We start from the raw sequence: 27,570 nt of genomic DNA on the forward strand, positions 1-27,570 counted from the left end.
ACGAGATTTGTAGGAGCGAGTACCCGGCTGGATGAGCACGCAGCACGGCTATTGGCCAGCGCAGCAGCTACCGAGGGGAGGCAGGCCACCTAAATATCGTGAGTCTCCTGCTTTGCCCGGTGTATGAAACCGGAAAGGCTGCTGAAGAGCTCCTGGGCGGCGCATATCGGGAATCCAGCACTCAAGCTGACCCAGAAAGACCCGTTTTCAAGCCATTACCGTAGCAATCAATTATTGTGTAGCAACACTGGCAAGCTGTAGTACATAGGCTGGAGTAGCTATTTGGCCTTTAGCCCCGTCTGTCCGCCCGGTGTGCGGTTTTGACTGGCGCGCAAGCTCCAAGGTGATCAGGTCGTTGCGTCAGTCGGAGACAACAAGCCATTGCCTTTTCTACTGCCCCTCCCCCGCCACTGGCCCTTTTCTCTCCTCTTCTACTCTCTTCCCATCATCAGCATCATCATTCTACTGCCTCTCTTTCTCTCTATCATTCTATAAAGTAAGAACATATCCATCTCCCCTCACTTACGTCTACAACAGTGCCGTCTTCACTGTCTCTCTCTCTCTCTCACTCTCTCAAAGCTTGACTAACATTTCACCCCACTCAGTACCTGACAAATCAACGCAATGGCCACTCCCAAGGTATGAAGGTTCTGATCTTTGTGAAGCGCGCTTTGCTTCAATGCTTCATTGCGCCATAGACTGAACTTCTCTTGTAGGTTGGTATCAACGGCTTCGGTCGTATTGGAAGAATTGTAAGTTTGATAGACCTTGTCCCCTGTTTAGATATCCAGAAGCTAACAATCCATCACAGGTCTTCCGTAACGCGTAAGTAGCGGCTTCGAGCTACATCAATGGACTGGTTATTCTAATGATTTGAACAGTCTCAGCCACGGCTTGGTCGACGTCGTTGCTGTCAACGACCCTTTCATCGAGGTTCACTATGCTGTACGTCCTCCAAGCCATTCTGCTAGACGACTCCATCATTTGACCCAGAAACTGACCGAGCGCGATACGCAATGCTATAGGCCTACATGCTCAAATACGACTCCACCCACGGCCAGTTCAAGGGCACCATTGAGACCTATGACCAGGGTCTGATTGTCAACGGCAAGAAGATTCGCTTCTATGCTGAGAAGGATCCCGCTCAGATCCCCTGGTCTGAGACCGGTGCCACCTACGTCGTTGAATCCACTGGTGTTTTCACCACCAAGGACAAGGCCTCCGCCCACTTGAAGGGTGGCGCCAAGAAGGTCATCATCTCCGCTCCTTCTGCCGATGCCCCCATGTTCGTCATGGGTGTCAACAACACCAGCTACACCTCCGACATCCAGGTCCTCTCCAACGCCTCTTGCACCACCAACTGCCTTGCGCCCCTGGCCAAGGTCATCAACGACAAGTTCGGCATTGTTGAGGGTCTCATGACCACCGTCCACTCCTACACCGCTACCCAGAAGGTCGTCGATGCTCCCTCCAACAAGGACTGGAGAGGTGGTCGTACTGCTGCCCAGAACATCATTCCCAGCTCGACTGGTGCTGCTAAGGCCGTCGGCAAGGTCATTCCTTCTCTCAACGGCAAGCTGACCGGCATGGCCATGCGTGTTCCTACCTCCAACGTCTCCGTCGTTGACCTCACCTGCCGCCTCGAGAAGGGTGCTTCCTACGATGAGATCAAGCAGGCCATCAAGGCTGCCTCTGAGTCAGGCGAGCTCAAGGGTACGTGAACTGCTGAGCTGTTTGCATGGTGAATAATACTGACGGGTTGTTATTAGGCATTCTCGGCTACACTGAGGACGAAATTGTCTCCAGCGACCTGAACGGTGATGAACGCTCCTCCATCTTCGATGCCAAGGCTGGTATCTCCCTCAACCCCAACTTCGTCAAGCTCGTCTCCTGGTACGACAACGAGTGGGGTTACTCTCGCCGTGTTGTTGACCTCATCGGTAAGTTCACGTTCGGCCTGGTACTCGGTCTGATTTATACTGACTCGTCATTTCAGCCTACATTGCCAAGGTCGATTCCCAGTAGGAATCAGGACGGAAAGTTGAAACTAGAAGTCTTCTGTGAAATAGAGACACTCCGAAGTCGGATACAACATGCCCTGCGGACAAAAACGCACTGGAGATCATGGCTCTGGGCATAAAAGCATATGATAACGTACTATTTAATGAAATGACTTGACGTTGCCAAATCCTGAATGCTTCTGCTTCTTTTAAGGGGCTCTCTGTAACCGTAGCATCATTTAGCCAACATGAATACCCGGAGTGAGAGGTCGATGATACACCTGGGCAAAGATCGGCAAATGATCGGGAGCCAGGCACGTGATTATAGCATAGCTCACTGTATAGCAGTTTGGAGGAGCCTTGAGTCTGTCTGGATCTTTTGGACTGCTACACGGATCTTTCGCTCAACTATCTGTCCGCTCAATTTCCGAAAGCATCGAGATACTTTCACTTTGGTAACCAGCCTTCCTGCTGCAGAGTGGCCTACCACCAATTTACCTGACGGTATGAGTTCCGCCATAGTCACGTGAGCTGGGAGCTAGATAGGCCACGCCTTTTTAGAGCTTCATACGCTACATAAACCAATAAACTCCTAGACCAGCACGCCTTCCTGCTGGCCGCAGTGATTGCCATATCAGAAATTATTCTGTGGCCCTGATGTATTAGATGTCAGGATCTTCAGTGAATTTTCTCTGTACACTTTTCTGCTGCCGTCTCCTGAATTGCCTGAGCTCGAATTGTTCTACATCGGGGCCCTTGTCTCTAAGCGACTAAGCTAAGAGGCATCTATCTCTTTGACTAGCTCTTTCTTCTCATATCTCTGCAAGAGCTCCTATCTTTCTTTCACAGTTTCACCCATCTTTTCTATCTACTACTTTGTTTAATCTCGCAACTTCCATCGCAAATCCTTACATTGGTTTCATTCCTTGCTTTGCTAGGAGTAGGCATTATCTTTGGAGGATATCTCAGGGTCATTTGAGACCCGTTCTTTTTTTTCGAGCAGATCTGCAGACTCGGCCATGACATGTTGAGACTACTAAGTTTTCAAGCCTAGGGAGAAATCAAAAGCTCGTCGCATCATCCTCCCAATGGCTATGGAGCAGGATGGTGACACTCTGATGGGAGAAGCAGGCCCCCATCACCCCAGCGCTAGCACTTCACATAGCCATCCCACCAGCAATCCGAGCGTGCCAGCAATTCCAAGGTCTCTCAACGGAGGAACTGACCCTTGGCTTGCTCCACCGCTTCTGGGGCAGTCTATGAATCTGCCTCTGACTGCTCAATTGGGCGATCAGCATGTGGCTGCACCAGTTGCTCAAGCACAACCCACAGCGCCACCAAGTGCTCCGGAAAAGTCAGCTGGACCTAGTGCTGCTATTACTAAGCCCGCCAACAGAGCAGACAGCATTGTTGAGGAAACGTCAGACTGGTCTGAGGAGGATTTAGGGGCGCGTGTAGGGCTTCCTCTTGCGTCTCTACCGTCAGGGCTCTGCTATGATGTTCAGATGCGCTACCATTGTGAGGTGCGACCTACTGCAGATGTCCATCCTGAAGACCCGAGGAGAATCTATTACATCTACAAGGAGCTATGCCGAGCAGGGCTCGTTGATGACCCAGAGTCTTCAAGACCGCTTGTCGCACGACCTCTGAAACGTATTCATGCTCGCAATGCCACCGAGGATGAGATCTCTCTCGTTCACACGCCGGATCATTACGCTTTTGTTGAAAGTACAAAAGGTAAAAGCGAACGCAATGGGCTCAAGTCTCTCCCTACTTCAAGTTCTGACCATTACCGCAGACATGTCCGATGATGAGCTCATTGCTTTGGAGCATACGCGTGATTCGATCTACTTCAACAAGTTAACGTTTGCATCTTCCCTCTTATCAGCTGGAGGAGCAATTGAGACATGTCTAGCTGTAGCCACTCGCAAGGTCAAGAATGCCATAGCTGTCATTCGGCCGCCGGGGCACCACGCAGAACACGACAAGACTATGGGATTTTGTCTGTTTAACAATGTTTCCGTCGCGGCGCGTGTTTGTCAGAGAGCACTCGGGGAAAGCTGCAGGAAAATCTTGATTGTTGATTGGTACGTCTTCCTCATACTGATACAAATTCTTGCTAACTTGGTCAGGGATGTTCATCATGGTAAATGAAGAATACCTGCAAATATCCGACTCAAGTATAGCATCTCATGATTCATAGGCAACGGTATTCAGAAAGCGTTCTACGACGACCCCAATGTTCTCTACATCTCCCTTCATGTCCATCAAGATGGAAAGTTTTACCCCGGAGGGGACGAGGGCGACTGGGACCACTGCGGAGCTGGCGCTGGTATTGGAAAGTAGGCTTATCCAGCGATCTGCAGAAGCGAGCTCCGTGCGCTGATCTCCATCTAGAAACGTCAACATCCCCTGGCCTAGCCAAGGTATGGGCGATGGCGACTACATGTATGCTTTCCAACAGGTTGTGATGCCTATTGCGCAGGAATTCAATCCTGACCTGGTCATCGGTGAGTAGATTATTTCCCAACAAGCACCCACCGGGACTGACTTTAGACAGTTGCGTCCGGCTTTGATGCGGCTGCTGGTGACGAGCTTGGAGGCTGCTTTGTGACACCCTCTTGCTACGCTCATATGACACATATGCTTATGACTCTCGCTCATGGCAAAGTTGCTGTGTGTCTTGAGGTCAGTGCTGCAAAAAATCTCAGTTTGACTACCGCTGAACAAAATAGGGCGGTTATAACTTCAGATCAATTTCCAAGTCTGCCCTAGCGGTCACAAAGACACTCATGGGGGATCCGCCTGACCGCTTGCACTCAACACTTCCTTCAGATCTGGCAACCGCTACTGTGAGGCGTGTCATGATGATCCAGTCTCGCTATTGGCGCTGTATGTACCCGAAAGGGCCGCAGGAGCAGGGACTTTGGACTGATAGGTTGCACGGTAAGCCAAGCCAGGATCAGATGTGGGGCAGGGTATTAACAGTATTAGATGTCATTCGTGCCTATCAATCCAAGCAGCTGTACGACAATTTCAAACTCACCTCCCTATACATCTATCGGACATCGATCTCGAAGTCGTTCGAGAATCAAGTGCTGGCGAGGTCAGTAGAAGCATACTCAAGATGAGACACATGTTCTGATCTATACAGTGCCAATTACTACCAAGCTGTGCCTCTCATTGTTATTTTCCATGATCCGTAAGTTCATCATATCCTGCAAAGTAGGGAAGTTAATAACATAGAGCAGGCCGGAAATCATGGGCTTGCCTCATCCTGTCACCAACAAACTCGAGGCCCATAACTGCTGGCTGGTATGTGCGATGGTTCATCAGACTCAACAGTGTATGCTAACAAGGGCAAGGCTGATTGCATGAAGAACTATATCGGATGGGCCATCGGGAAAGGCTACGCTGTCATTGATGTCAATATTCCCAAGCACGTAACGATGGAGCCTGTAAGTAACGTGGACTTTTTGTATAATGTTCCTCGCTGATGACTTGAAGACTACCGGAAAGTATGAAGATGAAGATGAGAATCGGCCTTCGGCTACCGAGGAATTGGCTGGATACCTGTGGGACAACTACATTGAGTAAGTTTTGGGACGGCTTCTCGTAGGGAACACAGCTGACTGTGCTAGACCAAACGAGGCTACTGAGATATTCTTTGTCGGCATCGGCAATGCCTTTTATGGAGTCGCGAATCTCTTGATCAACAGAGGTAGGATGACCTTAGAGAAATGGTTTAGGCAGCAGTTGACCAATATAGACACTCTGTACAAACGGGTTAATGGTGTTATCTCCTTTGTCGCTGAGGATCCTGTTCGAGCAATAGCCTCCCACACTCAGGTCTGGCTCTCAAGGTGGTATAAAGATGTGAGTGTTGCATTCTCCCAGATCTTTGGCGCTGTTTTATAGACTAGAAAATGACAATTCGAGCAGAACTCACTCGTCTTTGTGTCCCACACGCATGGTGTCTGGAATAATGTGGAAACACGGCGCAAGCCGTCCAAGCGCTACGGACACCTGATCCAATCGCCCAAGGCCGGACTCAGTGAGATGCTGATGCATCACAAAGATGAGGTCTTCAAGTGGATAGAGGAAAGAGCTGATGAAGCAGAAAGTGAAGAGGAGGAGACCAAGAGCAAGAGTAAAAGCAAGAGCCGGTCTCCGACCAAGGAGAAGCCGGCCGAGCTTCCTCCTGGCCCTGGATGAGTGGTGCATACGATATTGGGGCATGCGTTGGTTCTTGGGATAGTACATATCATACTAATGTTCTCTTTTCTTTTCTTATTCTTCCCCTCGGATTTGAAGGAAGCTTTGATCTCGAGGGTGTCTCACTCGGTTCAGCCCATTGAATGCGGGATGCGACATAATGGAACGCCATACAAGTCAATTTCCCCTTGAAAGTAATAGATATTTTAACGTAAGATGATGTCTGTAGGTGTCTCGTTCTCCACCGTTTGATATTCAAGTTTCCAGTCCCACTGCACTAACAACTGGGATGTTGCATGGAATCGCCTACAGTTACTCACTCAGTCATAGAACGACACTTAACGTCAATCCTTACAAGTCAGCTGATAGACTGAACTCCCAGCCATGGATAATGCAAAAGTTCCAAGAGGCATGGAAAGAAGAGAGCAGAAAAGAAATGACACCAGAGAAAGCCCTACACGAGCCGAGAACGTAAGGCTTCCCGAGGTGGACTACGGGTGACACCTCACCAACCAGCGCACGGCAGATCGGTTCCCTCGCCAGTTCATTCAGAGTCCAATGCGAAACCCAACTTATTTTTAGATTCCTTGCAAGTCGTGATGATCAGATCCACTACTGACATGGCAGTCGGATGTAACTGTCTCAGTTGGGACCCCGCGGGGTACATCATTCTCCTCGTCGGCAGTTGAATCTGAACGAATCAGGAGAGGGCGGTATTTCCTTCAGCAAATGATGCACTTGCTCCTCGCTTACTACCTTGGTAGGTCGAGTCCGACTGCTGTCCTGGTACTTTGCAGGTGATTACTCTTGCATTGCTTGATCCTTCGATACCATGATATGACCAACCGAGTCTGGGAAATTGAGACATGCATGCTTAATGCCCTTTCGGAGAGAGATTGTTTGCTCATTGGAGGCAGGGATCTACTTTGACTCGGAGTTTTAGTAATGAGGCCTAATGGAGTACCAGGGGAATGAAGAGGTGAGTGGAGAAGTCGCGATGATTTTCAGGTTCGGTGGCCTTATGATGAGTGAAGAAGAATATGACTGGATGGCATTCGACTCTTTTGTGGTAATGTCTTGGATGGAAAGATGGATTTCCGGGGTGGATTGCCTGATTTCGCCGGATGAATCGGATCATACTGAGGCTCCATGTGCAGTTCCTTGCCCTTGGTCCATGAGTCTCAACACGAGATGTCTCAGTTATGACTTCACTCGAGATGGCAATGCTCACGGTGTTTGACATCATGAAGTATGTCATGGAGCCAACAGAGGTAGCAGAGGAGCATGAGCTTCGAGGAGGGCAAACCGCCATCTATAAGAACCCCCGTCGACCACCTTGACTCTCGCTCCATCCTCATCTTCACCATCACCATCACCATCACATCGAATTCAGAACAAGCATCCTAAGAACCAAAGTTAACCATGCACTTCACCACCCCCCTCCTCAGCCTCGCGGCCCTTATCCCCCTGGCCTCAGCCGTAGGCAATGCCGTCGTGACAAACAACTGCGCCGCCCCAGTCTACCTCTGGTCCGTCGGCGGCTCCGTCGGTCCCAAGCAGACCATCCAGCCGGGCCAGTCCTACTCCGAAGCCCTGCACTACGATCCCGCGTCCGGCGGCGTCGCGCTCAAGATCACCCGTACCGACAACGGGCTCTACGACGGCAGCCCCCAGCTCAACTACGCCTATACCCTCGACGGCCAGACCGTCTGGTACGACATGAGCGATGTCTTCGGCGATCCGTTCTCTGGCAGCGCTCTTGTCGTGAAGCCGGCTACAGGGACTTGCCCGTCCATTTGCTGGGCGAACGGCGTCCCCCCTAGTGGTAGCCAGGTCAAGAACTGCGGAGCGAATGGGGATATTGTGCTTACGCTTTGTGCGCAGAGTTGTTAGTTTGAGTTGGGTCGATTCAGGGTTGGGTCTGAAATGGGATTAGGATGAGTTGATGGTTGTGATTTATGTTGAAGTGTTCTTCCTGGATTATGAGTTAGGATGTCCTCATCGAATAATGGATAATGTCTGAATGAAGTATATTGCTCCTTCGGTAACGGTTTAAACAGAGATCATTATTCTCCTAAAGGGTTTTTGACATGGGGCTTGAGGAGTCTTGACGATAAATGCGCGTACTATTTGATTTCCGTCAGTCTTTGAAAAGAGTGAAAGTATATGTGAAAGCTTACCATGTGTCTATCCAAAGGACATCCTAGATGTCCCAGTAGCAGTTGAGACGCTGTTGTGTATATCTATCCTATACGTTTGACATCCTAAGACTCCATACCCGGGCCAAGGGCAACCTTCTCCATTGTAAACCCGCTTGACGATATTTTATCATCATGTTCCACCACAAACACTGATGCTCCGGTATAGAATGCTTGGCCTTCGACCTGGACAATGACTGCGTTGAGTCCCCCACCATCTACTGTGTCAATAGACACTTCCTCAACAATCTCAGCGCTGAAAGCTCCTGTCTCGAAGTGATTCGAAACCAAGGAGTTATACGCCCAGCGCTGACCTAGAGATCTTACCCCCTTTGCATAAGCGAGCGCCATCCGTGCCGTCACACAGGACCCCGTCGGCGATCGGTCGATCTGATTTTCTGCAAAGTAGCACAGCCCTGTCTCTGTGCCTTGCACAACATCAGGTTGAAACCCAAGCGTGGAGTCCACAACCATCACAGAGTAGAGGAACGATAAGCGCTGGTCCTGCGGATGCCGAAACGCAGCCTGAACCTCCGGCAGTCTCATGAGGTAGGGTTTGAGTTTCTGGACGCAGCGCGTCATCGCATCGAGGTCCAGCTCCCGCAAGCCGCCGTCGAAGCCGAGCTCGCTCGCCTGGACAATGGCGTAGAATGCGCCGCCGTAGCTGACATCCAGCACGATGGAGTCTCTGCCCCTCAGCTCGGGCCATCGGATCTCTGGCGCAATGGGGACCGTCATCTGAGTGCGTGTTGCAAATGCCGGCGTGGATAGGAACGTCACCGGCCGTGAGGGGTCGGATTTTCGCCCATCAGCCGTGACGGGGACCGTCACTCGCACCAGACCGCAGGGGGCGTGGATGTTTAGTTTGACGGTCTGCGTGTCTGCTTCGAAGACAAGGTCTTCGCGGCGCGGGAATACATTGTAGTCGTGTGTGTCGATGAGGAATCGGCCCAGTGCGATGGTCGCGTGTCCGCACATGGTCGAGAACCCCTCGTTGTGGATGAAGAGGACCCCGATGTGGGCGGCTCCGGACGAGACCAGCTCCGTCTCCGGACGGATGATGGCGCCGTACATCCCGTCATGGCCGCGGGGTTCGAGCATCAGTCGTTTGCGGATGTGGTCGTGCTGCTGTTTGGCTTGGTCTCGTTGCTCGAGGAGAGTCCCTGAGAGGGTTGGGAAGCCGGAGTAGACGATGCGGGTGGGTTCTCCTGTGGTGTGCATGTCGATGCAGCGGATGGGCTGGTTGGAGCCGTTCTCCCCGAGATATTGCGCTATATCCATGGTGATGGGTGACCTGGTACTTTTAGTGGATGATGTTTAAGCTACGGACTGTGCGGTAATGGATCTACCTGATAATGCAGGTTCTCCGCAGTCGTAAGTTCAAGGTGGGGTATGCATTTATGCAGTCTACCCTGACAAGCATTCGATATTGAGGGATCAGTTGGACGCTGCTGTTTAATTGGGTCTTGGAGCTATCCTTGAGCGAGCTTTAATTAAGTCCTAAGTTGTTGCTGAGTTCCATCTGTTCTGGACAAGGTGATGATAAAGCATTGTGGAGATAAGCATCCTGAGTATAGCTGGATCAGTCTCTGGCGCCTGTTAATCGTGAAGACGAAGACCCGGAGGGATACATTTCAGAAACAGCTCCTGTTCGTTCAATTCCTAAATGTATCGACTTATGTTGCTTCAGAGGGTTTACCGCCGAGTTATGTATAAATCCGCGGCTGACTATGTACCTGTACGTATCAGAGGCTTAAACTGGGATGTCCGTCTAAGGGTGCAATGCATGGGCTCTAGTGTGGTGTAACATCTTGAGCAATGCTACACAGATAATATCTATATCTTTGTTCGCAAACATTATTTATCATAGCAAGCACATGAACTCTGTTTAAGAAGGACATAACTGACTGTAGAACTGAAATCCTGAGTTCCTGACTGAGTGTATGTATGGTCTCTTGATTACGCATTGCCTTAGGCAAGGAAATACAGCCCTTCTAAGAGCGTAAACACTTGTGGTATGTTGGAAAGATCCACTATACTATATCATATTAGACAAGGCTATGTTTCCATAACAGAAACAATGCTATAAGCTAACAATATTATATCTCCGGCCTCAATTGGCATGATTCTGAAGATCTTGTAACCAATACAAGTAGTGTATCTGGAGGTACGGTACGTCCACAGCGACACACATATTGTATTATTTCAAACTGACTGATTCTTCCAGTATGTCTGAGGACTGCTCACTCTCCCCTGATGATCAACATTCCTCGAGGATGGCGAAAGAGTACTGACCGCCTGGGTGCCCGAGTCAACATGCCTCACCGCCTCCTAGATGGGGATGTTCTGTCGTCAACCCTCTATCATCCTTCCTCATTACTGGTTTGGTTCTTCTCTTTAAGTCAATTTATCACCTTCATATGTGATTCTCATGACATATTCTCCATTTTCTATTTATTTGTGGATGTTTGCTTTCTCAATTTCAATTACTTTGCACAGTTGCATGTACATATCGCCCTATTTTCTCCGTCCATAAATTTCTCCGTACTGTCCTCCTTTCTCCAGATTTTTCAAATCCTTGCGTAGTTGCGCAATAGTCCAGTACTTAGCTCCGGGGCCACTGTTTAAACTCCGCCTGCAATTCCCTTCCCTAGCGGCTTTCCCTTGGGCAACCCTCCCGCATCGCATGCCTCCAAGGTCCTCTGCAGCTCTCCGCCCGTGGAACTCTAGAGGTTTCTTTTACTTCAATCCTGGTCATCTTCGCTCCTTCTCACTCGCGCCTTCTATCGCCTCTACGGCGATTGCCCCTCATTTCTCCTCTTCGCCACGTCGTCGCTTGAATTGCCCTCAGTCTCTGCTGTCACGCTGTTGGTCTCCTCGCTCCCTTCCCCGGTCTACTTTCGCTCCTTTCTCAGCTGCAGCCGTCAACATGGGCTCCATCGAACGCATTACGGAGCATTTGGAAAAGCCAGAGCTCGATGATCGCTCCTATCGAGTTATTCGCTTGGCCAACAAACTGGAGGCGCTCTTAGTCCATGATCCTGAAACGGACAAGGCTAGCGCATCCGTCAATGTCAATGTGGGAAATTTTTCAGATGCAGATGATATGCCAGGAATGGCTCATGCTGTAGAGCATTTACTCTTCATGGGAACGAAAAAGGTAGGTCGTAAATAAACTTGTCGAATATCAGGTTTCGTTTGATGAAGTTCAAGTGACTAACTTCGTCGTGGCCCTGATAGTTCCCCAAGGAAAATGCCTACAATCAATATCTTGCCTCTCATTCTGGCTCGTCGAATGCATACACAGCAGCTACGGAGACGAATTATTTTTTTGAGGTCTCTGCTACGTCCGACTCGGAACATGGGAAGCCCAACGGCCAATCCTTGACCAACGGTGCAACTAACGGCTCAACTAACGGCTCAACTAACGGAACGACCAACGGAGCAGCCAACGGAACAACCAACGGCGCCCATGCGTTAGCGGAGTCAGACACTTCCGAGCCMTCGTCCCCTCTGTATGGAGCGCTCGATCGCTTCGCCCAGTTCTTTGTGTCTCCGCTTTTCTTGGAGTCGACTTTAGATCGCGAGCTGCGGGCCGTGGATTCGGAGAACAAGAAGAACCTCCAGAGTGATTTATGGCGCTTGATGCAGTTGAACAAATCATTGTCCAACCCCGCCCATCCTTATCACCACTTCTCCACAGGTAACCTCAAGACCCTGAAGGAGGACCCTCAGCAACGCGGCTTAGAAGTTCGCAGCGAATTTATCAAGTTCTACGAGAAGCACTATTCAGCGAACCGAATGAGATTATGTGTGCTCGGGCGAGAGTCTCTGGATGAGCTTGAGAAATGGGTCGAAGAGCTGTTCTCCGAAGTGGAGAACAAGGACTTGGCGCAAAATCGATGGGACGATGTTCAACCCTGGAGGGACGAGGATTTGGGGATTCAAATCTTCGCTAAGCCCGTTATGGACACCCGCTCTTTGGACATTTATTTCCCATTTCTGGATGAGGAAACCCTCTACGAGGCTCAGCCAAGTCGGTATATCAGTCACCTGATTGGCCACGAAGGACCTGGCAGCATTTTGGCTTATATCAAGGCGAAGGGGTGGGCTAACGGGTTGTCTGCCGGTGTCATGCCCATCTGTCCTGGATCCGCCGCTTTCACCATCTCGATTCGTTTGACAAAAGAGGGATTGCAGCAGTACCGAGAGGTAGCAAAGGTGGTCTTCCAGTATATCGCGATGTTGCAGGAAAGGGAGCCGCAGCAGTGGGTTTTCGATGAGATGAAGAACTTGGCCGAAGTTGAATTCCGCTTCAAACAAAAATCCCCTGCCAGTCGATTCACCAGTCGACTGAGCAGCGTCATGCAGAAGCCCCTTCCCAGAGAATGGCTTCTCAGTGGTTCCCTCCTGCGCAAGTTCGACCCCGACCTTATCAAGAAGGCTTTGTCGTACCTTCGGCCTGACAACTTCCGGCTAATTATTGTCTCCCAGGAGTATCCAGGAGACTGGGACTCCAAGGAAAAATGGTACGGTACCGAGTACAAAGTTGGAAAAATACCCCAGGACTTCATGGCCGACATCCGAAAAGCCTTGGCTACCACTCCAGAGACTAGACTGTCTGATCTTCATATGCCCCACAAGAACGAGTTCGTTCCAACTAGACTCTCGGTGGAGAAGAAAGAAGTATCCGAGCCAGCAAAGACACCCAAACTCATTCGACATGATGACCATGTGCGCCTCTGGTTCAAGAAAGATGACCGTTTTTGGGTACCCAAAGGCACCGTCCATATCACGCTCAGAAACCCTCTAGCGTGGGCCACCCCTGCTAACTTGGTGAAATCGAAGCTGTATTGTGAACTTGTCAAGGATGCTTTGGTGGAATACTCGTACGATGCTGAGCTTGCTGGGCTTGACTATCACCTCTCTGCCAGTGTCTTTGGATTGGACGTGTCTGTTGGAGGCTACAACGACAAGATGGCTGTTCTGCTGGAAAAAGTATTTACGAGCATGCGCGACTTGGTTGTCGATCCGAATCGCTTCCACATCATAAAGGAACGCTTGTCTCGGGGATACCGCAATGCAGAGTATCAACAGCCGTTCTATCAAGTCGGTGATTATACCAGGTATTTGACCTCTGAGAAGACATGGATCAACGAACAATACGCTGCTGAATTGGAGCATATCGAACCGGGGGATATCGCGAACTTCTTCCCCCAGCTACTCAGCCAGAATCATATTGAGGTTCTAGCGCATGGCAACCTGTACAAGGAGGATGCCCTAAAGATGACAGACTTGGTGGAGAACATTCTGCATAGCCGCGCTCTGCCCCAGTCACAATGGCACGTGAGGCGAAACATTATCATCCCTCCTGGAAGCAATTATGTCTACGAACGCGAGCTCCGAGACCCCGCCAATATCAACCACTGCATTGAGTATTATGTTTATGTTGGAAGTATCACGGATGATGTGCTCCGCGCAAAGCTCTTGCTGTTTGCACAGATGACAGATGAACCTGCTTTTGATCAACTTCGAAGCAAGGAGCAGCTTGGATACGTTGTTTGGAGTGGTGCACGCTATTCCGCAACGACCATTGGCTACCGAGTCATTATCCAGAGTGAGCGTACGGCCGAGTATCTGGAGTCACGTATCGATAACTTCCTCATTCAAACCGGGGAGACATTGGAGAATATGTCCGAGAAGGATTTCGAGGGTCACAAGCGAAGCGTGATCAACAAGAGACTGGAGAAACTCAAGAATCTGAGTTCCGAGACATCGCGGTTCTGGAGTCACATCGGCTCGGAATATTTCGACTTCTTACAGAATGAAAGCGATGCGGCCAACGTCAGGGCCTTGACTAAGGCTGATATAGTGGACTTTTATAAGCAGCTTATTGACCCTCGCTCACCGACCCGGGGTAAACTTTCAATCTATCTAAATGCTCAAGGGGGTGCGCAAACCAAAATCGAAGGCAAAGACCAGCAATCCCGGCTGCTGTCTCTACTTGGAAAGCAATTGGAGAGCGCCGGCTTTGCCGTGGATACGAGCCGCCTGGGCTCTGTGTTTGAGAGGGCTGGTCTCTCCGGTAGTAACACAGATCAGATTCTCGCTGTCTTGAAGGAGTTCTTGCACTCTGAGATGAGCTTATCGGAACAGCAGACAGCGCCGGTGCTTGAGCAAGCCCGACAGAACATTGGTCTGCATGCGAAGCAGCTTGGCATTGAAACTGCTGACCAGGACTCCAAACCCGTGACTAATGGAGTTGGCAAGTCCAAGACTGATCGGAAGGTGACCTACATCACCAACGTGCCCGAGTTCAAGGCACGCATGGTTATGAGCGCTGGACCCATCGCGGTCACAGATATTAGCGAGTTTGAGGATTTCGACGCCAAGCTCTGATATCTCTTCAGAAGCATAATTCTCATGTGTTTGTGATTGATGTGATTTAATCCAATCTATAAGCATTTGCTGGGTATGTTGCATACGGTTGGAGGTCGGCATTTCGGGGGTTCATGGTGCTTCCAGGTTTGGTAGATGCAACTAAGAGTTGGGCAATTGTGTCAGAAATATACTATTCGATTTTAGATTGCTGGACTACAGTGAAGATGGTCCCATAAGATTGGGTTAGTGTATCTTAATTGTAACTTCTCATGCTCTCTACCCAATATACCATGATGTGATCGAGCCCGACCGCCTCCTAACCCCTCTTCAACTCACAGAAGGTCTTCTGGGTGCTTCCATGTCGGTCCTTCATTACAAATCAAGATGATATGGCTAGCAAGCAGCGCAGGAGCAAAGCAATCAGTTAATGATGGTGTCAAAGTGATCAATAATGAGTCCATATATTGCATAACTCGGAATTCGGATATAAGTAGCGGCTCAAAGTATTAAAGACGTTGATTGGGCCCGTCGTATGTCAAGGGACCTCGCCGCCTTACAATTAGTGGTACTGCAGCTTGTCCTAAGCATTTAGTTAAAAGTAAGGTAGGTGACCCCGTAGAGGCGGCGCAGATCGTGCAGTGATTGGCCGAGTCGTATTCAAGGTTGATTTCAAATCCGCTTACCTCTCGCATTTGTAATCCTCATCTTCCATTCTAAACCTCTGCAATTGGATACTTCATGTACAATGGCTCCATTCCTTGATCAAATTGACGTTTCATGACACTTCCATGTATGGAGATAAGCTTGATGAACGGACTTTACACTTGGATAATGTCCAAGCTCACCCCCAACTTTGGCCATCGAGCAATATATAAATACCAGGCCGATTGACGTTTTCCATAGATTCAATCAATCAACATAATACATCTACACTATCTTCTTCAGAATTCAGATCTGCTTCAGGCAATCCCCCTGATCATAATACACAATGGCCAACTCTCACGCCCAGATTATTTTTGGCGGTGGTATCTTCTTCGCTCCTGAGTGGTCCACCCCGGAGAAGGTGGAAGAGTTCCTTCAAGCCCTGGAACGGACCAACGTCAAGGCCATCGACACGGCACAGATCTACGGCCCAAGCGAGGAACTGTTGGGACAAACCAATGCCGCGAAGCGCTTCGTCATTGACACCAAGATCGGTGGTGGCTTCTTCCCTGGAAGCTCCACCAAAGACCAGGTGATCAAAATCGGCAACGAGAGTCTCCAAAAGCTGCGCACGGACACTGTAAGCTCGCTGCCATCTCATCTGACTTCCATTGCACGGACTGATCATGAACGTAGGTGAACGTTTACTATATTCACGCGCCGGATCGCGAGGTCCCGCTCGAGGAGACCCTCGCGGGCATCAACGAGCTCTACAAGGAAGGGAAATTCAAGCACTTTGGTCTGTCGAATTTCCGCCCGGAGGAGGTTCAGGACGTTGTCCGCGTCGCCAAGGAGAAGGGTTACGTCCTCCCTTCCGTCTACCAGGGCAACTACAACGCCATATCCCGCCGCATCGAGACGGATTTACTGCCCGTCCTCCGGGAAAACAACATCCGCTTCTACGCGTACAGCCCCATTGCTGGTGGGTTCCTGACCAAGACGAAAGAGCTACTCCTTGCTGGCGGCAAGGGACGCTGGGATCCAAACACCCCATTTGGTCAGGTCTATCATAAGCTGTACAGTAAGCCTGAATTGCTGGAGGCGCTGGATGACTGGGCTGAGATTGCGGCGGCGGAGGGAGTTCCCAAGGCAGAGCTGGCCTATCGGTGGATCTTCTTCCATTCGCATATTCGCCAGGATCTAGGGGATGCGGTCATAGTCGGAGCGTCTAGCATCAGTCAGTTTGAGGAGACGGTGGCGGCGATTCAGAGGGGTCCTCTGAGTGCGGATGCTGTGAAGCAGATCGATGCGATCTGGGAGAAGATCAAGGATGCGGCTATCGTGGACAACTTTAATGCGTGATGACGGCAGGCGATCGAATAGTTGACTTCGCATCCCCTCGATTCTATTGACTCTTTGCACTTGCTATACAATGTACTTCTTCTCCACTTAGGCAGGTTCTATATTGTACACTGGAGACTGGACTAGTATGCTGTAGGAACGAGGAATTCTCGAATGAGATGATTTAACCAACCCACACTCGAAAGACGGTCGTGTAGCATACTTGGTGCTTTCCCTGCTTCGTCAATATCATCTTTGATCCTCTAAAGTGACGTTTGTTAGACAATGGCAGGATAGCTGCTACACTCGCGGCTATTCTCCGATATGAGCGGCATCTCATGAAATTTATCAAGGACAAATCTGATTCAGTAGTCGACATCGAAAGCTGTTCTCACGTAGTTACGTTTTAGCAATACCCCGGAATCCGGCCGAACGTTTTCGCGGGGCAGCTCCGATCTGCGACATAACAGAGCTTCGACATGCGACAAGCAAGCTACATATAAACACCTCCAATTCCAAGAAACCTCTCGCCTGCTTTACCACAGGAAACGAATTTGGTTTTTGTTAGAATATACTTCACTCAAAATGTCAACAACTACGGCGACGTCGATTCGAAGCTCTCATCCGTGAGTTCTGGCTTGAACCCTGTCCTCTTTAAACCTTGGGGCTCTATTGCCTGTCTTACTTTGCGCTCGTCATTTATGCTGATTTGTATAACTTCTATCAGACCTATCGTCCCAAAGGACTTCTCCGCACAGCAACCGAAGACTATCCGTTTATACCCCCTTTCTAATTACACATTCGGTACCAAGGAGACACAACCTGAAGAGGATCCCTCAGTCCTAGCTCGTTTAAAGCGTCTGGAGGAACATTACGAGAAACATGGCATGCGCCGAACCTGCGAGGGTGTCCTTGTCTGCCACGAACACAACCATCCTCATGTTCTGATGCTGCAGATCGCCAATGCATTCTTTAAATTGTACGTCGTGCTAGTTTCAAGCTGGGCTGGCCTCAATAGCCAACTCGAAACTGTTACCCAGAGTCAGCGAACGAACTCAAACTAATGCTCCGCGTGCTAAAGACCAGGTGACTATCTTCACTTCGAGGATGACGAGGTTGAAGGATTCAAGAAGCGACTTAACGAGCGTCTGGCGCCGGTGGGATCCCAATTCTCAGGCGAAGGCGTCAATGAAGACTGGGAGATCGGTGATACGCTTGCGCAGTGGTGGCGGCCGAATTTCGAGACCTTCATGTATCCCTTTCTCCCCGGACACGTTACGCGGCCTAAGGAGTGTAAGAAGTTGTACTTCATTCAGCTGCCTAAGAAGAGTAAGTTGGCAGATTTTCATTAGGGCTTTTTCCACTCTTTAAGAGAGCTCTAACCAACCGCAACCTGATAGAGGTCCTCTCGGTCCCAAAGAACATGAAGCTGCTCGCAGTGCCGTTATTTGAACTGTACGACAATACAGCGCGTTACGGCCCGCAACTCTCTGCCATTCCTCATCTGCTATCCCGCTATAATTTTGAGTTTGTTGATGAGAACGACAATGTCGTCGCAGCTACACCCGGGGCACCTCTGCCCGAGCACGAGATTCCGCGGACCAAGGTTCTTGCAGGCGAAACCAACGACGGGCAGGACGCTGGTATGACGGACTACACTGAAGGTGGGGAGAATGGAGGGGAGAACGCACAGTAATAACAAAAAGCCCTCAAAGGGCCCTGCAGCCCAATGAATGGTCTGGTATGTTGGCAAAATATTTTCTGGCTCCGGTTGTCTCTTGCACGTCAAGCGTAGAAACTGACTAAATTACAGCAGTGAAACTCGCTCGCCTAGTAATTCCCATCTAGCTTTGCCATCAAGGACAGATATGATTTCTTAATGTACATGGTCGGCGTTCCAAGGAGCGAATGTATGCTTTTCTTTTTTCCTCTTTCTTTACTTCCCTGGGTATTATGGATACTTCGCATCTCGAGCAACAATTGTTTGGGTTTGAGGTGTCCCTTAGAAGTCAAAATCAGGCTTGTCAGTCAAGTATAGGTGGAAAGCTGGATGGGATCCCAGAGAAGCTTCGGCTAAGTCGCCTTGTACGCTCTAGTACCACGTGGAAAGTACCTCACTACGTAGTGGTCAAGGCTGGACGGCATAGTGTTGCATTGCATATACGCGGCAAGTCAATTATCTCGAGACTCGKCTTCATGTGCTTCACGGCTTGTACATGGTCATGAGGTCTGCTGGAATATAAATGCCAACGCTATTTACTTTAGACAGCAAGGCTCAGTCTGCGCCGTGCATGCTCCGTGACGACACCTCGTTTAGGACAATCCATATGGTTGGCCCTTCCCCTGCGTCAGAGCAAGCAACGAGAAATCTTCCACCATTCAGTTGCTATCTCATGCAATCGACCATTCACACCGCCGGCATGATTCCTCAGTCTCACGGAGTAGGATGATTTGGCCCGGAACTTGGCGTGAGCCATTCCTCACTAGCCGCCAGCCATCTTTCTCGTCACTCGTCACCGCTAAAGTGCCAGACACGGAGTTTATTGATTGATTTGCCGGAATGGACTATGTTCCTTGGAAAACCACAATTCGACCAATCAGGTCCACATTCTCAAGCCTGGTTTACTGATCTTCGCGTTCTTCACACCTTTCTAGTCTTTAGAACAACTGGGGCTTCTGCAGATTGCGGGGACTATCCCGGCATTAGTGGGGTACATCACACGCTACGGAGTTACTTTAGCACCCATGGGCATACGGATGTATCTAGTAGATACTACTTTCTGTTTTTCCATGGTTGGCGACGGGCCAACATCCTATTTGAGTCAGCGAGGAACGGAGGACTCACCAGGAATTTGTCAGATTGCCCGAGAGAAGCGCCGCGCCATCTTTACAATGAGGCCGGTAGATTGACGGCTGACTGGGCCTACCCCGCCCTGGATTGTCCGCAAGGAATGCCCTCAGCTGACAAGCAAGGTGGGATAGCATTGGAGAGTGGAGAGTACGGCTATGAGTCGTTATGTGGGCTCTGGCAGAGTATAAATTCTCCGCATTCCTTCGGATCGCTGAGGATGGGCATCCAGGTGTCGCCTCGTCTTCTGGGGGCTTATCGCGCAGAGTCTGCCTACATTACTCTGAAAAGGTTGTCTTGAGTATTAGTTCGGCATAATGGTTCAGTTCAAGTCTGTCTGTACGCTGGCTGTTGCGGCGTTTGCTGCGCTGGGTGCTGCGGCGCCAGCAAGGTTGGCAGAGCGAGGTATGTCGGACGCTTCCTACAGATTGAGCTCTGTGTGGTGCTAACTATTAGGTAGCTGTGTCATCGTCGGTGCTGCAGGAGTTGTCATTGTTTGCGCAATACTCTGCTGCCGCTTATTGCTCCAACAACATCAATTCCACGGGCACCAAGCTGACGTGCTCTGCTGGGAACTGCCCGCTGGTTGAGGCAGCCAACACCAAGACCCTTTCGGAGTTCGACGAGTAGGTCGATCCCATGCATGAGTAGCTTGCATATCTAACAGAGCTGGTAGTTCCTCCTCGTTTGGAGACGTGGCAGGCTTCTTGGTTGCAGACACCACAAACAAGCTCCTTGTGGTCTCTTTCAGAGGAAGTCGCACGATACAAACCTGGATTGCGAATCTGGACTTCGGTCTGGAGAGTAGTGATCTTTGCAGCGGATGCTCGGTACATACGGGATTTTGGAAGTCCTGGGAAGTCGTTGCCAATGCGCTGACGACCGAGCTCAATTCTGCCATTGCAGCTTACCCTGGCTATACTATCGTTTTTACCGGACACAGCTTTGGCGCTGCTCTTGCAACGCTGGGGGCTGCTACGTTGCGGAAAGCAGGAATTTCCGTACAGCTGGTAAGTCACCCCTTGTCAACTTCTGTAAGGGCGTAAATGGACTAATTGATTTGTGAAGTATAATTACGGATCGCCCCGTGTTGGAAACACGGCCTTGGCCACATTCATTACCGGACAGGGTTCCAATTACCGTGTCACACACACAAACGATATTGTCCCCAGACTCCCGCCCCGAGCCTTTGGCTTCAGCCACACTAGCCCTGAGTACTGGATCACGAGCGGCGACGCCGTGACTGTCACGACGTCTGATGTCACGGTCGTCCAGGGAATCGACTCAACCGGTGGGAACGCGGGACAGGGTTCTACCAGCGTTCCAGCCCATAACTGGTATATCGTCGATATTGATGGTTGTCAATAAGCGCAGTATATAAACAACTTTTGCATAGTACAAAAGTGCCAGGGTAGCTTAGGCTTGGGCTCATGAATGAGGAATGACATTGATGATTATTTTTCAACGCAACCAGTTTCTAATAATGGAGTTGTCCTCATTATAATGTCGATTGGTAGAATTGAACTGTACGGAGTACAGAACTCAAGATCCACATAGTGGACATGTGTGGTTATGGGGAAGTTTGTTTGGTTTGGACTTGGACACCTGGAGTTTATCCCCAGCTTCGTCCACTCGAGCTGATCATCGGCCGGTGAAAGCTGGCTCGACGGAATGCGTTCTTACTGAGTGCTCATTTGCTCGAATCTAATATTAATTCTCTCATGATTAACGACCAGTAGCGCCCATTCCTTTTGAATGTCTTTACGCAATTGAATCCACCCTCGAACCCTGTCCAACAACTCCGGGCAGCTGACTCTGCACATTCTCAACATTTCTTCAGCACGCCGCGATGGTCGCTGCTCCATGCTGCTGATGCTCTTTCTGTGATCAGTAATAGCGGAATTGCCCTAAAGCCCCCCTCTCAGTGGCTCTCGCCTACGTCTGCAACCATGCTCTTCTTCGGCGGCGGAGTTCAGAGCCCGCGCCGTCGCAATAAGGAAAAGGCGATCCTCGTCACAATTCTTATCGTCTACGCTCTATACTTTGTGTTCTTTGCGAAAAGTTCCGGAGACCGAGAATCAGCGGTCTCGGTTCATAATGCGGTACACGATGAAGGGGCGCACCGGGACTCGCGTTCGGGGCAAGCATCTCCGTCGCACGACAGCAAGAGAATCGAGAGAGATATGGTGGTCGCGAGCATGAAGAGTGATAATACGTCATGGTTGTTCGAGAATTTCCCCGACTGGCATAAGAGTATCTACGTGGTCGACGATAAGAATGCGGAATTGACCGTGGCGCACAACAAAGGGCGGGAGTCTATGGTATATTTGACGTATGTGCTTTGCTTTGGCCTGTTACCTTATTGTGTGAGGGTTAGTACTGATAGCAGATGGCAGATACATAATTGATAATTATGACCGTCTGCCCGACGTGATGCTTTTCATCCACTCGCAGCGCTATCAATGGCACAACGACGATCCCTACTACGATGGAGTTCCTATGATCCGTCGTTTCCAAGTGCCTTATCTCCAAAAGCAAGGCTATGCCAATATGCGCTGTGCTTGGACTCTCGGATGTCCGGCGGAGATCCACCCGCACACCGATACGCACCGTGACGACGTGCATGCGGGGGAGTATTTCAAAAATGGCTTCATGGAGCTGTTTCCTGGTGTCGACGTACCGGACGAGGTTGGAGTGTCATGCTGCGCGCAGTTCGGAGTCACAAGCTGGAAGGTCCGTGAAAGGCCCAAGAGTGACTATGAGCGGTTCAGGAAATGGTTGTCCGAGACACCCCTCAAGGATGATCTAAGCGGACGGATTATGGAGTACTCATGGCATAGTAGGTTTTCCGACTCCTGCATCACAGTATCCTTAAATAAGACGCGGTTCTAACAACTATCAGTGATCTTTGGCCAGGGACCAGTGTACTGCCCCACGGCGGAAGAATGCTATTGCAAGGTGTTCGGTTTATGCGATCTGACATGCCCAAATGAAAGGGAATGCGCTGGGCGCTATGTGCTGCCGCCCTACTCAACTCTTCCACAGGGTTGGCCCTACATTGGTTGGAAGGGCCAGCAGCAAGATCCCAGCACAGGACTTCCAGAGAGCTAAGCTGAAGATTTGCTATTGCTCATCTGAGTTAGCCCCGGACCTGTGTCGAGTACCTGTTCTCTTGAGAAGCAGACTTCGCCGTACATGCCATGGCCGGCGAGTGGAATTGCTGCACCCACTGAGAGATACAGCTTGACTTTGGTTCACTCTGGTTGTATTGCAAGCTGGCTCAAGGGACGTGCCAGTCTAAGTCAACCAATGGAACGCCCTCGAGCTTCTAGGGGAACTTAATTGACATGGCCCTGCTCCGGTACATCATCTTCAAGGGCTGGATTTGTCGTCACAGATACGATCGACCTGAGAGAAGTTTGGTGTCTCGATCTCTTGACGCCTTCAGTTGCCCGAACCACGTAGGCTGCTCTGTACGAACCTGTGCAGCCTCACGAAAAGTATGATGATAGTTTTGTAATATCCTTCTCGAAGATACCTATTTACTCTTATGATAGACATATACAGTCAAATATCAGTGGACTTTTCCTACCAAGCTCAATCGTAAACATGATAGCCAGCAGCTTCATATCTCTCCATCCGTGTCATAGTTTGGCCGAGGTTGACGGCAGTCCCCGCATCCCGAAAGCACCTCCAACTCCTCCTCTTCGTAAACATTCAACGTCATCGTTCGTAACATCAGCATCCTAACGACCTACATGCTCAATTAATTCAACAACTCATGAGCCCCAATCCGATCTATAGACAATAGGTTTATCCCACGTCGACCCACCTCACCTCCTCCAGAGTACAACCTCTCCCTCTGTCTACCGGAACACCAAAGACAAACACCCCAAAATGCTCATAATCGGCCTAACCGGCTCCATCGCAACCGGCAAATCAACCGTCTCAACCCTCCTCTCCTCACCACCGTACTCCCTCCCCATCATCGACGCAGACCTTCTCGCCCGCCAGGTCGTCGAACCAGGCACCCCAGCCTACAAAGCAATAGTCAACTACTTCGGCCCCAGCACGCCGGACCTCCTCCTCCCAGCTTCAGACGATGATCCAACGGGTTCACACCGACCGCTGAACCGGCCGGCGCTCGGCCGGCGCGTGTTCGGGACCAGCGAGGAGCGCAAGCGCGACCGCATGATCCTCAACAAGATCGTGCACCCCGCGGTGCGGTGGGAGATCTACAAGGCGCTTATGTACTACTATGTGCATGGCCACTGGGCCGTTGTGCTTGATGTGCCGCTGTTGTTTGAGAGCGGGATGGATTTGATCTGTGGGACGGTGGTGGTTGTGGGCGTGAGGGATCCGGCGGTGCAGATGGCGCGGCTGCGTGCGCGGGATCCGCATTTATCGGCTGAGGATGCGGAGAATAGGGTGAGGAGTCAGGGGGATGTGCGTGGGAAGGTCGAGAAGGCGGAGTTTCGGGGGACTGGGTCGGCGAGGGGGGTTATTGTGTGGAATGATGGGGATAAGGCAGACTTGGAGAGGGAGGTCAGTAAGGCGATGGAGACGATTAAGGCATCAAGCCCGAAGTGGTGGGCGTGGGTTCTGTTGCTGGCACCGCCGTTGGGAGTAGGCATCGCGGCTTGGAACCTGGCAGTGAATTTTGCGACGCAAAAGAGCTGGCAGAAGAAAGAGAAGGAAGATAAGGCCAAGTTATGATTTACAAGGCGATCTGTTCGTCTACAGACTTATTGATTTGTAAATGGCTGCGGCGTTAGAAGCAAGCCCCAGGGGATCTGTGCGGCGTTCTAGAGGTAACTATAGACTCTGTAATACAAATAGCTCGGATTGAGCAAACGCATGTTTGAGGAATAAGTCTCGTTGGATGTTTTGGCTCGGGTCTCTTACAAGGCCAAGGTCGGATTGACATGACCTGATCTTTCTGAATGCGCTTGTCTTGTTTGCTTTGGCAAACAACAGATCATTGGGAGGTGCAAGTGCAACTATTCTCTTCTTCAAGGCCATCATGCTGGCCATCATATAAGAACATATGCTGGTAATTTATAAGATCATCATTGTACCCGTCGCTGCCTTCACGCTAGTTCAACCGGATTTGAGACTCAGAAGTAGTCCCACAGAAGATGCCTTGCCCATGTTTTAGCAGTATGGAAGACATTGAGACGGAGCAATCTCGCCAGGTTCGAGTGACGTTGCGAGTCGATAAGACACGCTCAGCTATGCCAAAGGGCGTGCGCCCCTTGGGCCTGGATATCAAACGATCCGTTGACGGAGATATGCGCGTCGCAGCGTTATTTCCAACCCATCGAAGAGTATTTCAATCGATTGGTGACCCCAAAGGTCCCACTGCTCAAGTAAGGTGATCGCTGTTGGGCATAGACAACACTAACCCAAGGAAAAGCAGAAGTCAATCTCAGATGAGGCTCATGCATCATTGCAGTCTCGCCGGTGTGAGGCCTTGGAGCATTTCACGAGGCGCTCTCCATACGACGCAATATCGCCGCATTTTGTGGAAATCATGCCAACATTGCTTGAGGATGTGCAACCGGAAGTCGGAATTCGTCCCGTTCCTTTCACTGCTTCGGGCGACTCGAGATTCGAGTCTATTGGTCAAGTTCACGTGTCTTCGTTCGGCTGTGAGGATGTACCCATCATCTGCAAGGAAGCCAACCCAGCGAGCGGACCATTTAACATGAAAAACGTATGCCTCATATCATAGCCAACGAGTTGTTTCCTGAACACATGACAATTGGAGGCAGTATAGACGGAAAGGCCAGATTCGACATCGCTTAGCCATGGTTAGCGCACCCTTCAGCACTGAGCAAGTCCATGTCCATTTGAGATAAACCGGAGATTCATCGTCGATTGACCAGTTTATTTATGCTTGCGCTTCTTCTGCGATTTCTCACCCCCACCAAAGCTATGACGACCTCCAGATATACTTGTTAGCTGAGACAATTTCACAGGTCTCTGTCTGGCCTCTTGTTTCGCCTTGTTGATCATGGAATTAATCTGTTCAGGATCTGTCGGGTCTGCGCTAGCATCGGAATGCTGATGGATGGCACTGTCAGCTACATATACTCGTAGTATACCGAAGACAATCACAAACCTCGACTTTGTTTTTGCGCTTGAAGTTTCCATAAGCCTGTCGACCACCGTAGGCTAGATCGTCGTCGTCCGCATCCAGAGAGTCCGCCGCGATGACAAGAGGTTGTGCTGCGTACTCATTGCCCGTATCTTCCGCGCCAGAGTAGTCGAGCACCCATTCGGTTTCGCCAGCATCTGCAGCTTGCCTGGCGATGGCTTCCCTTCGCTTCTCTTCCTCGGCCGCGAGAGCAGCCGAGATAGCTTCTAAATCTGACGATGGTGTTGCACCGGGACTCTGTGATACGCCTTCGCTGGAAAGTCTCGGTCGCTTCGGTGTTGAAGTGGTGGACTCTTCGGAAGTTTGGGGTACTTCTTTACTTGCAGCGGTGGCAGCAGCTCGTTGCATGAACTGCACACATTTGGTCAGCCGAGTCGAGAAACAAACTGCAGAGGACATTGGTTTTGGCACACCTTCATAGTTAGTAAACGTGACGACATGGTTTTTTCTGGCTTAGAGCCAGACGTAGATTGAGGCATGATGACGCTTCTTAAATGAAGAAGGAGGACGCAAATAACGTAGACAAACAAGTCGTGGATCAGAACCCAACCTTGAGCAGGTGATACTTGATTCAATTCCTGACTCTGGCTTGACGAGTGAGACCTTTTCAAACGGAAACAACGACGACATTAAAAACAGTGACCGAAACAGGCAAGAAATTATTTCATTGCGAGCGGCAGAATTTCGCCGTAACAGCCGCAGGGGCGGCTCCCATTGGTCAAACAAGCGGCCGCGCGAGCTCCCGCAAACCTCACCCTTCATCCCGACTACAACCTCCGCCCTCCGCCGCCCAAAACACACCTTTCCTTTGTGCCACCAGGGACCCCGATTGCCCAGCATGTTGTCCTGTGCTCGAAGCCGCGTCGCGGCCTTTTCCACGGCGTGGACTCCCCGCTTCGTTGCCCGGGCCAGCTACTCGACAACCGTGCCTCGCCTGACAGAGAACCGCATGCAAGCCAACGACCCGACCCCGCAAACTCCCAAGCCCAATGTCTCTGCCACCAATGCTACCCCTACCGACTCACAGGGTGTATGGGATGCTCCCCTGCGCGAGGACCTCGAGGCCGGCGAGCGTAACCGCCAGCTTCAGGCCCCCAACCGTGCCACTACATGGGCAGCTAGCCAGCAGCCTCGGGAAAAGGCTATGACCGGTCCTCGCTTTGAGCAGACCATTATGGAGCTTCAGGTGTGTAACAAACTTTTTGGAAGGGACTCATTGGAGTGTTAACGCATGACGTGTATATCTAACATGGATTACTCTAGCCTCAACCCTTGGCCGCCATCGAACTTATCCACAAGCAGCCCGTGCGCTGGACCAACAAGAGAATCGTCAGCTGTGACGGCGGCGGCGGCCCATTGGGTCACCCCCGTGTCTTCATTAACACTGACAAGCCCGAGATTGCTACCTGCGGCTACTGCGGTCTTCCTTTTGTGAGTTCTTCCTGTGTATTTGGAGCAGGGACCCGCTGACCAATGATCTATAGGCCCACGAGCAGCACCGTGCATACCTCAAGTCTCTCCCCGCTACCAGCTACCCCCTCGAACCCACCGGTGACGCCGCTGAGGCGAACGAGACGCAACGTGTTACTGAAGGTGCATTCGAACAGCGGTAGAAGAATGGTTGTTTTCATTGTTGGCGTTGATGAATTGTTTTGATATTCTTTAGCCTTGCCGGGCTCATGTACAGACTTGTACCAGATCAATGAACTGCTAGATTCAAGTTCTTCTCCGTTTAGGGTGATGGGCATAAGCCTGGATCATACACTGCTTGATTTATCTGCGGCT

General features: G+C 50.5%; 13 protein-coding genes across 13 annotated transcripts; 11 read left to right on the top strand and 2 right to left on the bottom strand.

The window, feature by feature from the left end:
- Nucleotides 1–624: 624 nt before the first annotated feature.
- On the top strand, nucleotides 625–2,025 carry gpdA (glyceraldehyde 3-phosphate dehydrogenase GpdA; the record flags this gene model as incomplete). The annotated part of the gene is made up of 7 exons (XM_043300006.1): nucleotides 625–639; nucleotides 717–752; nucleotides 812–825; nucleotides 882–945; nucleotides 1,026–1,713; nucleotides 1,770–1,940; nucleotides 1,997–2,025. The coding sequence occupies 7 exons, from the start codon at nucleotides 625–627 to the stop codon at nucleotides 2,023–2,025; spliced, it is 1,017 nt and encodes a 338-aa protein (XP_043155941.1).
- A 1,063-nt stretch (nucleotides 2,026–3,088) lies between these two features.
- On the top strand, nucleotides 3,089–6,215 carry hdaA (histone deacetylase hdaA; the record flags this gene model as incomplete). Its single annotated transcript, XM_043300007.1, has 15 exons — nucleotides 3,089–3,737; nucleotides 3,799–4,087; nucleotides 4,133–4,146; nucleotides 4,204–4,342; nucleotides 4,398–4,510; nucleotides 4,561–4,688; nucleotides 4,736–4,946; nucleotides 4,995–5,106; nucleotides 5,155–5,202; nucleotides 5,252–5,315; nucleotides 5,366–5,458; nucleotides 5,508–5,593; nucleotides 5,642–5,721; nucleotides 5,770–5,876; nucleotides 5,943–6,215. The coding sequence occupies 15 exons, from the start codon at nucleotides 3,089–3,091 to the stop codon at nucleotides 6,213–6,215; spliced, it is 2,406 nt and encodes an 801-aa protein (XP_043155942.1).
- Nucleotides 6,216–7,637: 1,422 nt separating this feature from the next.
- On the top strand, nucleotides 7,638–8,108 carry Asppvi_004052 (putative BYS1 domain protein; the record flags this gene model as incomplete). The annotated part of the gene is made up of 1 exon (XM_043300008.1): nucleotides 7,638–8,108. The coding sequence occupies one exon, from the start codon at nucleotides 7,638–7,640 to the stop codon at nucleotides 8,106–8,108; it is 471 nt and encodes a 156-aa protein (XP_043155943.1).
- A 371-nt stretch (nucleotides 8,109–8,479) lies between these two features.
- Asppvi_004053 (putative proline racemase) lies at nucleotides 8,480–9,694 on the bottom strand (the record flags this gene model as incomplete). The annotated part of the gene is made up of 1 exon (XM_043300009.1): nucleotides 8,480–9,694. The coding sequence occupies one exon, from the start codon at nucleotides 9,692–9,694 to the stop codon at nucleotides 8,480–8,482; it is 1,215 nt and encodes a 404-aa protein (XP_043155944.1).
- A 1,648-nt stretch (nucleotides 9,695–11,342) lies between these two features.
- Nucleotides 11,343–14,812, top strand: Asppvi_004054 (a-pheromone processing metallopeptidase Ste23; the record flags this gene model as incomplete). Its single annotated transcript, XM_043300010.1, has 2 exons — nucleotides 11,343–11,573; nucleotides 11,654–14,812. The coding sequence occupies 2 exons, from the start codon at nucleotides 11,343–11,345 to the stop codon at nucleotides 14,810–14,812; spliced, it is 3,390 nt and encodes a 1,129-aa protein (XP_043155945.1).
- A 970-nt stretch (nucleotides 14,813–15,782) lies between these two features.
- Asppvi_004055 (aldo/keto reductase family protein) lies at nucleotides 15,783–16,798 on the top strand (the record flags this gene model as incomplete). Its single annotated transcript, XM_043300011.1, has 2 exons — nucleotides 15,783–16,076; nucleotides 16,133–16,798. 2 exons carry the CDS (start codon nucleotides 15,783–15,785, stop codon nucleotides 16,796–16,798), a joined length of 960 nt encoding a protein of 319 aa, XP_043155946.1.
- A 564-nt stretch (nucleotides 16,799–17,362) lies between these two features.
- Nucleotides 17,363–18,473, top strand: Asppvi_004056 (cleavage and polyadenylation specificity factor subunit 5; the record flags this gene model as incomplete). Its single annotated transcript, XM_043300012.1, has 4 exons — nucleotides 17,363–17,403; nucleotides 17,505–17,756; nucleotides 17,859–18,106; nucleotides 18,178–18,473. The coding sequence occupies 4 exons, from the start codon at nucleotides 17,363–17,365 to the stop codon at nucleotides 18,471–18,473; spliced, it is 837 nt and encodes a 278-aa protein (XP_043155947.1).
- Nucleotides 18,474–19,942: 1,469 nt separating this feature from the next.
- Asppvi_004057 (lipase family protein) lies at nucleotides 19,943–20,993 on the top strand (the record flags this gene model as incomplete). The annotated part of the gene is made up of 4 exons (XM_043300013.1): nucleotides 19,943–20,030; nucleotides 20,086–20,251; nucleotides 20,302–20,635; nucleotides 20,694–20,993. 4 exons carry the CDS (start codon nucleotides 19,943–19,945, stop codon nucleotides 20,991–20,993), a joined length of 888 nt encoding a protein of 295 aa, XP_043155948.1.
- Nucleotides 20,994–21,574: 581 nt separating this feature from the next.
- Nucleotides 21,575–22,736, top strand: Asppvi_004058 (DUF3431 domain-containing protein; the record flags this gene model as incomplete). The annotated part of the gene is made up of 3 exons (XM_043300014.1): nucleotides 21,575–21,957; nucleotides 22,022–22,464; nucleotides 22,528–22,736. The coding sequence occupies 3 exons, from the start codon at nucleotides 21,575–21,577 to the stop codon at nucleotides 22,734–22,736; spliced, it is 1,035 nt and encodes a 344-aa protein (XP_043155949.1).
- A 786-nt stretch (nucleotides 22,737–23,522) lies between these two features.
- Nucleotides 23,523–24,341, top strand: Asppvi_004059 (putative dephospho-CoA kinase; the record flags this gene model as incomplete). The annotated part of the gene is made up of 1 exon (XM_043300015.1): nucleotides 23,523–24,341. The coding sequence occupies one exon, from the start codon at nucleotides 23,523–23,525 to the stop codon at nucleotides 24,339–24,341; it is 819 nt and encodes a 272-aa protein (XP_043155950.1).
- A 446-nt stretch (nucleotides 24,342–24,787) lies between these two features.
- Nucleotides 24,788–25,359, top strand: Asppvi_004060 (uncharacterized protein; the record flags this gene model as incomplete). The annotated part of the gene is made up of 2 exons (XM_043300016.1): nucleotides 24,788–24,994; nucleotides 25,036–25,359. 2 exons carry the CDS (start codon nucleotides 24,788–24,790, stop codon nucleotides 25,357–25,359), a joined length of 531 nt encoding a protein of 176 aa, XP_043155951.1.
- A 155-nt stretch (nucleotides 25,360–25,514) lies between these two features.
- Asppvi_004061 (uncharacterized protein) lies at nucleotides 25,515–26,264 on the bottom strand (the record flags this gene model as incomplete). Its single annotated transcript, XM_043300017.1, has 3 exons — nucleotides 25,515–25,691; nucleotides 25,750–26,136; nucleotides 26,199–26,264. 3 exons carry the CDS (start codon nucleotides 26,262–26,264, stop codon nucleotides 25,515–25,517), a joined length of 630 nt encoding a protein of 209 aa, XP_043155952.1.
- A 359-nt stretch (nucleotides 26,265–26,623) lies between these two features.
- Asppvi_004062 (zinc-finger domain-containing protein) lies at nucleotides 26,624–27,398 on the top strand (the record flags this gene model as incomplete). The annotated part of the gene is made up of 3 exons (XM_043300018.1): nucleotides 26,624–26,971; nucleotides 27,049–27,216; nucleotides 27,270–27,398. 3 exons carry the CDS (start codon nucleotides 26,624–26,626, stop codon nucleotides 27,396–27,398), a joined length of 645 nt encoding a protein of 214 aa, XP_043155953.1.
- Between the last annotated feature and the right edge of the window lie 172 nt (nucleotides 27,399–27,570).

This window comes from Aspergillus pseudoviridinutans, assembly GCF_018340605.1.
Source record: "Aspergillus pseudoviridinutans IFM 55266 DNA, scaffold_3, whole genome shotgun sequence".
Taxonomy (NCBI): domain Eukaryota; kingdom Fungi; phylum Ascomycota; class Eurotiomycetes; order Eurotiales; family Aspergillaceae; genus Aspergillus; species Aspergillus pseudoviridinutans.